Source organism: Topomyia yanbarensis, chromosome 2 (genome assembly GCF_030247195.1).
Source record: "Topomyia yanbarensis strain Yona2022 chromosome 2, ASM3024719v1, whole genome shotgun sequence".
Lineage (NCBI taxonomy): Eukaryota > Metazoa > Arthropoda > Insecta > Diptera > Culicidae > Topomyia > Topomyia yanbarensis.
Window position 1 is genome coordinate 447,610,852 of NC_080671.1, and position 8,061 is coordinate 447,618,912.

The window sequence follows — 8,061 nt, forward strand, 5'->3', positions numbered from 1 at the left end:
TGCCAATCGCCAGTTGTACCATATTATTGTCGATATTGATAGAGTTCAAAGACTGGTATGATTGAGGCACATTAAGAGCCGCGCGTGAAAACTGGGTCGGTGACAGTTTCTCGTTGGAGAAAACACTCGCGAACTTTTCAGAGAATAGTTGACAAATCTCCTGTAAACTAGAGCTCATACGTCCTCCATAGCTCATCGTTGAAGGCAACCCGGATTCCTTCCTTTGCTCGTTTACATGCTTCCAGAATGTTTTAGGTTCGAACTTCAACTTACGTTGCACGTTTCGCAAGTAATCGGCATGGCAACGCTTCGATGTCTTTTTATAGACTTGGTTAACATGAACGTAGTGTTGTCGCATCACGTAGCCCCCAAACTTGGAGTACTTCTTCAGAGCGGCTCTTTTAGTCGCTTTTAACCGTCTCAGCTCGGCAGTGTGCCACGCTGGGTGCGTAGATTGAAGGCCACTTCTTTCGGGTACATAGCGATCGATAGCATTGCTCATAACATTGGAGAAGGTCTGCACTGCAACGTTGACATAATCATTGTCGAGAATTTCAGTCCAGTGGATATTCGACAGGAAGTCAATAATCCTATTATAGTCGGCTTTTCTAAAATTATAGCTGACTTCACTCGAATCGCTTCAAGCACTATATGCAGGTGAGGGTAATGTCTAACAGTCTTTACCAGGGGTAATGGTGCTGCGGTAACATATGGCGCGTAGTCAGATTTGCTCGAAAAACAGAGATGAAAGATTCTGTTGTTCTCATTCACCACATTATTCGTTTGGCGCAGCAGATTTAGACTGTAGCAGTCAAGCAAACTGGTGATACCATCATGAAAAGATGACAGTTCGGGATCAGCGAACATAAATCCGTCAGAAGCAGAGCGCCATTTTAATCCGGAGAAATTGAAATCGCCAACAATCGGGATCTCATCAACCGGGCTTGCTTGAGCGGAAATCCGTTCCAGTGACTCAGTATGTGAATCAATCAATGTTGAATCGCGAGTGCGTTCTGGTGGAAGATAAACCACGCAAAGAAAAAGTGCGCAACCAGCCAGTTTGATTCGCACCCACACCTGCTCGACACATACCCCCAAAGTATCGTCAATCAGTTGCGCTTTCAATCGAGGATGGATAGCCACAAGTACCCCGCCGCCAGTAGCCTTGAGACTGTTGCGTGAGCTGCGATCAGTACGGAAAACATCGTAGTTGGCACCAAATGCTTGCACTGATAGAGTGCTATAGCTAAGCCACGTCTCTGTGAGGGCGATTATGTCGAAGCATTCATCCGAACTTGCTATAAAACAATCGTCGATTCCTGAATTCATACCGCCGGTATTCTGATAATATATGTGTAGTTTTGAATGCCGCGATTGACTGGAAGCGAGGATCAATGCTTGCATTAACAAAATCAGGTTCGTACTTGCCGTTGGTATCGATTTGGAAGACCCCTTCACCACTCCTGCACACAGGACCGGGACGACTGGTGAACGCTGGCAATGGCTCGACTGTGGCAGGGGGATCAAGGGCTTCCATAGTGCTAGCTGCAGTGCGTACCAGGGTGCGATGAGTCATACCAGCATAGCATAGAGTGCTTAGTCCTTCTGGAATCGTTGTAGAGCCGAATGTGCTATGAAGAGACGTGCTCGTTACGATGGGATCAAAATTTTGTTTTTGACGTTGAAGATTCACAGCGGCGGTAGAGGTGTGTTCATCAGCAGACTGTAAGTGAAATTTACAATGAGGGCGTGCAGCATCTTGTATTGCTTCGGAAGGACATATACCCTTCTTGGCTTTACCTGACACAGAAGAAGTCGCCGATTCGTCAGGTAGACCGAGATCGCTCGCCGGGGAAGTTGGACAGACGAGTTTATCCAGAATAGCTTGGCGCTACTGTCCACGACCAGATGGATTCTTCTCCGCCGCAATCCTGATGATAGGTCACAAATTCACGGAAGTAGATGTTCTCCGGCCAAGAGCCTTATCCCTGTATGATTTGCTAACGCCAACTTTGAAAGTAATGAAGCTCAGAGATGAGAGATCCTTGTCCTTAGGAACTAGACGAACTATTCTCGGTTGCAGATTCTCCCCCAGACAATCTTTCACAAGGGTGGAAACTTCATCATCCGTCGTGCTGGGATCGAATGCTGACAAGTAAACCCATAACAGCTCCTCAGGTGGTGAAATTGTTTTTATTGTTTCAAACGCAGATTTGGATCCACGAATATTAGAAATTTTTGTTTTGAGCGAATCATCTTCGCTTTTGCGCTTAGGTGTGTTTGAAACTGGATTATATTCAGCAATTCGTTTCCAAGGCGTTATAGTTGGGGATAGCGGTTTTGAGTCAACTTTAACCGGGAGAGCTTTGACGACATCTTTCAAATCAGCTATGTCATTCTTTATAGATTTCAGAGAATTGTCGTCAGGTACTATGTCGCAACAACGTGAAGCCATTCTACGGAAATTATCATTTCAGAATAAGTTAGCACAGCCGTTGCATATTCAGAATAGATTCCGTGGGTGGGTTCCCAGGACGTCACGAACATCATAATCCATCTTGACGCATATCATGTGGAACGAATTTCCGCAGTATCCACGACATGTGATTCGATCAGAATCATTACCCACTTTCGAGCAGTTGTTACAAGCCATGCTTTTGATGTAGAAATAACGCCTAGCGGGTATGCAATATGCGCAGGAAAACGCTAACGGGTAACGTGCGAATGGAAGCGAAGCAACGTGCGACAACTCAGCTACCAACCAGCAGATGTCGCTTTTGGCGAAAAAATTGAGCGTAACGTACTGTGCAGTGATAATATCAAGTGAAAACAAAAATCACAAACAAAAACTATCACTTTCACGAATCAACACTAGCAGATATAATCGTGCTTGAAGTCACGAAATTTCAATGCACACGTACTACCGAATAACACGATAAACGGATAAAACAAAAATTAAAAAAAATCGCGATTGTAAAACACTAAAAATGTAAAAAAAACTATCAGCTCTACTGACGACCAGAATATAGCAAACAGTGATGCCAAAAAGTTCCTCCGTTATCAAAAAAATCATGTCAAAATACAGAGAAGTGAGTAGTATTACGGAAGATGCTTGGAGGAACTTCTTCCCAGGACTCCGCAACGGCGTTCGTGTGGTGAGAATGCGTCTGACAAAACCTATTCCTTCTTACTTGAGCTTCCCAGGCATATGCCCTCAAGGTATTACACATTTTCAACGAGCACTAGTCACGTATCCAGGGCAGATTCCTACGTGCCAATACTGCGATCAGCCGCTACACCGCAGAAAACCTTGCGCAGAGACTGCTAAGGAAATTCCACGTGATACGACCAAAGCCGGTGTACAGTCTTCGTATGCTAAACCACAAACGGTTGGTAAACCAACGACTGCGGACCGGGCATGCACAAACACCAGCTCAACAACGATCGAGCCCAGTACCACTAAACCAACTGCCATTACCAACATCGAAGTAACAACAATTACAGCAAATGTTTCCAAACCAACAACCAACGCGAGAGAAGACGGACCGAATGACCCCCAAGGTGCGGAAAAAACGCATCTAATATTTCACCACCTAGGAAGAGGATCTCGACACGCAGCAGTAAGATGCGTCAACAAGACCCGACGAACAGGCTGTAACGATAATTTCTTCCTCTTTTTACAAATTGTAAAAACACGAAAGATCCACGGCTCAGTTGTGCTGAGCCGTGTCAAATATATTTAAAATAAAAAACAAAAATTGAACTAGTTATTAGGATTACTTTTGAATACTTCGGCTACTTGTTTGTGATACTTCACACTATACGGAGACCCTTTACCATTAATATCATGTTCATATATCACTTCAAGAATCTCATTGTTTGACGCCGATTGCGTCGGGTGGTAAGAACGTGAATGTTTACACCTTTTTGATCTTGTATACTGAAACTGACCAAAATCGATAAACATTTTATTCTGTCGTATGAACGCTTGCTCATACAATAGAAACGAACACTTATCATGGGGAAACTCATTTGTAGTTAAGTACAGGAAATACACATACTTTGATCAACGGTAGACAGCGACTTCTCTGGCCTAAATGCGGTCTCGCAATCAATGGAATCCTACTCAAACAAAACATCTCATATCAATAACAACCACTTAAGGAGTTCCACTAATTTGCAAAATTTTATCTTATCGAGGGCATTATTACTCAATGCGTACTATCTGCATAACCTTTCAGCATTTTTTGATTATTTTGCACTTATGTAACTCGGGAACCGTATAATTCTTCGAAATATAGAACGCAAACCTTACGAATATAACATTAAGGGGTTGCACCATATATATAGCACAATAAATGATCATTCTGCGAAAAAAATTCATGATTTTTCAACTATGAGACGTATCGAGATTCTGTATAATGAGGTTTGTGAAACTAATTATGATGAACAAAAAATATTTTTTTAAGTAATTCATAAGATAGTGATTGTTCATCATCTCCGACCTGACGATCAAATACAACGTGTTCATTTTACATTTCTGACCAGGTTAAAAAAGTGATTCCAGAGAAACAGGTTCATAGTTTTCAGTACGGTGGCGGTGCACCTACAAGGTGCTTCGGTCGAATTTAAATTTTTAAATTTTTTTTCAGTTTGTGGCATATCAAAATAAATGGATATTTTGAAAATTCGGCAGTGGTTTAACCCCTTAAGACTATATTCAAGAAGCTAACCAAAATTTAAAATAATCATTACATAGAATATACCTACATGAAATGCATAGCTAGACATTGTAACTTCATTGAATGTAATCCGCTCTACGAATAAATCTGAAACCATATATCATGGTACAATATGCAAACAAGTGTGAAACGTCCGGAAACGTTCTTTTCTCAGAACCCGCCTTTCCCACGCAGTGCCCTGGTATTGTTCCCGTGTAACACTCATAATTAGATGCTAATTAGAAGAGTTAGGCTAAATTAAGTTTGCAGTTGGCCTACACACATTGCACGCTATTACAGGTTAGTGGACTTTGAGTTCTTCTCACACAGGGCCCACCGCCTGCTTGTTTTGGCGTTCTCTGAGAGCGAACCGAGAGACCGTTGAGACGCTGGACGCCTGGCTGGTGTTGCTTATATTTCTTGAAGCGTAGCACACGTGGATTCGCCTACTCAGTACCGAGAGAGACGCGGATGAAAGCACACTTCAATTGAGATAGACGCTTACGCTTCGGAAAGAAACAGGTCGCAATGAGTGAACGTCCATTCACGGTACATTTTCCAAAAAGGCCCGAAATCGGAGATGAGATAATAGTAAGGGGCAAACTTAAATCGGACGCTAAAGTGTAAGTATGGCCGGACACTAGCAAAATTTACTGAATCAAACCTACTTTCATATATTTTTTTAGATTCTCTGTTAATTTCATCCTACCGCTGCCACCACCGATGCTGAGGTCCTTTGCTGAACCAGATTCCGCCCTAGCAAGCAGTCAGAACAGCCAAACATGCCATAGCAATGGACACTCAACGACGGCTCAATCTCCACCCTACATTGCGTACCATTTTAAGACGGTCTTTCACGACGATGGATCAAGCATCGTGGTGCAAAACTGGAAAAACATCGTTTGGCAGCAGGAAATACGTAGTCCCAACCTGTGGCTCAAGGATAGAAAGCGACCTTTCGGGATCATTTTTCGTTTCCATCCCGATACGATAAAGGTGTTCGCCGAACACGCTCATCATGCACCGGAATACGAGTTTGAGTACCAGGTACCACTGGAGAGCATCCGGACCCTTGAACTGTGGGACGACGTGGAGTTTGTGGAGGAAGTGACTTTCAGATTTAGAAATGTGAAATATTCATAAAATGTGGGCGGCTGATTGACGGGAGTATAAACGCGTTTTGAGACACGGATAGAACCGTTCGTTAACGAGAGACTCGCGATGCACAAGGTGTTAATTGTCAGTTACGCTTCGTCTAATGTAAACACTCGTGTTTTTACACTCACCACCCGGCGTGTACATTATTTCGAGCTCATTCACCGACGGACAGATCTCGTCTAAAATTTTCCCATGCACCTCCGGTATCGCACAAATCACGACTCGTACGGGAGTCGCGAGTCAAAGTCAGTATTTTTAACATAATCGTTACATGTTGTTCCTGCTAGTGGAAAATGCCTACCGAATAAAGATTGTATCATGTAACCCGGCACGAATTATTCATAAAGTGATTGTGTATTGATTGTTTGATTGAAGTTCATACATGAATCAGGTTCGTTCGCCTCAGCGGAAATGTACACTTGGAATGTGGGAATTTTGCCATACGTCATGATTTGAAGAAGCGGTGATGGTTCGCAAAGATCCTCAATGACTATCAGAGTGATAGTATCGAGTTGTGCGCGTTAGTCATACGTTTGACCCATTCTTTCGGTCAGCCGGTGAAACTGAATACACATTCCGGATGATCGTTTTCGTTCGGTGATGAATACTTGATCGGGGGTTCACCTGTGTTATTAAATAATTCAGTGACGCTTTTAAGATTATTTACTCGGTATTCCACGAGAAATTTTACATCATTTGATTCGTTTTTTATTAGGTATGCCATAATATTTTGGAATATTATAGTACTTTTAAATTCGATGTTTTAGCAAGAAATTTTGTTAAACCAACTTAAAACAAATAAAAAAAATTCTTTGCTAGTCTGAAATAAATATCAAAAATTTCGTACGTCAATCGCGTTAGTTTAGACGTTTGGTTTCTTTTCGTATTACCATTATTATGGTCTTGTTTGTGCTTCGCCTTGGATCGTTTTCCTTTGCGGTAGCTATCTAAAGGAAGTCGATATCAATCCATATCTTTGATATTTATTAATTTCTTTTCACCGATTATTGTGAGCCAAAAAAAATGTCCCACGATGCAATATAAACGTCGTGTTAGATAATATAGCGAGTTGCACTTCAACCCTTATCTAAAACCTACAGCTATATAAATCCATCGCGGAAACTTTTGACTTCGATTACATTTGTGCGATTTCTATCTTCAAGTAAAAGCAGAAAAGTTGGTGCGATCTGAAGAGGTTTCCAATAATTTTGTGGTACAGCACTATGATGTTACTGAATATAACGTTTGCATCGTACACTGCGAATTGTGCAGTTAGAAGATTTGATTTTTATCCCACAGCGGCTGGTAGTGTTTGTTGGTGTGACCAATGTTGAGTTAAAGATGTAGTATAAGAAGCTGTGACTATATCCTATATTGAAAATTCTGCCTGCGATTGTTGAATCTTGAATCTTCAATGAGGCAGACAATTACGAAAAGTACTCGTTATAATTCACTAATTCCTGTCTTCTTGTTTGACTGAATGATAGTGAATCATTTTCCCCCTTTTTTATATGTTCTAACAAGAATGGAAGATTTTTATTTAATAAAAGATTGGAAGATATAAGTGGTTTATTTAAAACCATATTACTCATAGCAAACGAAAGTCGTAAAAAAGTGTATTGGTGTGTGGAGGGCCATTCAAGAAAAACTCGGGTAATTTATCTGTATTTTTTTACAACCTTGCTCTTCTTTGAGTGGCTCTAAATAAGCAAGGCCCCATGTGTAAGGGGAGGGTTTTAGTAGAGCACTCTAGGTAGAGTGTGGATAAGACGAATTTGACGTACCCAAACGAGCGAAAATGCATAATATTCTGATTCAAAAGAAATTGTGTTCATTATTTCAATTTAAAAGTATGTTCATAACCAATCCACTGCTAAATTTCCATAATCGAAATACTACTGTTGTTCTCAGATCAAAATCCTATTGAAAGTATTTCACGTGGAACATTTAACCAGGCAGGAACAACTTAATCAAGATCAGCCATATCAGTCGAATATGTATATTCTGGTTCGATACTTACTGTTTCCACCAGCTCCGAAAAAAGATCATAACCATTACAAGCAGGCACGTAGCTAGAGGGGGGCTAGGGGGCTAAAGCCCCCCGAAATGCTTTGAAAATAAATTTCAAAAACATTATTATCATCGACTTCAGCTTGTAGCTCGTTTGGTTTGAGATAAAGTC

At 41.4% G+C, this 8,061-nt stretch overlaps 1 protein-coding gene across 1 annotated transcript; it reads left to right on the plus strand.

Moving 5' to 3' along the window:
• Positions 1-5,185: 5,185 nt before the first annotated feature.
• Positions 5,186-6,225, plus strand: LOC131682118 (galectin-12-like). The gene is made up of 2 exons (XM_058963351.1): positions 5,186-5,344; positions 5,408-6,225. The coding sequence occupies exons 1-2, from the start codon at positions 5,250-5,252 to the stop codon at positions 5,862-5,864; spliced, it is 552 nt and encodes a 183-aa protein (XP_058819334.1). The 5' UTR covers positions 5,186-5,249; the 3' UTR covers positions 5,865-6,225.
• Positions 6,226-8,061: the final 1,836 nt, after the last annotated feature.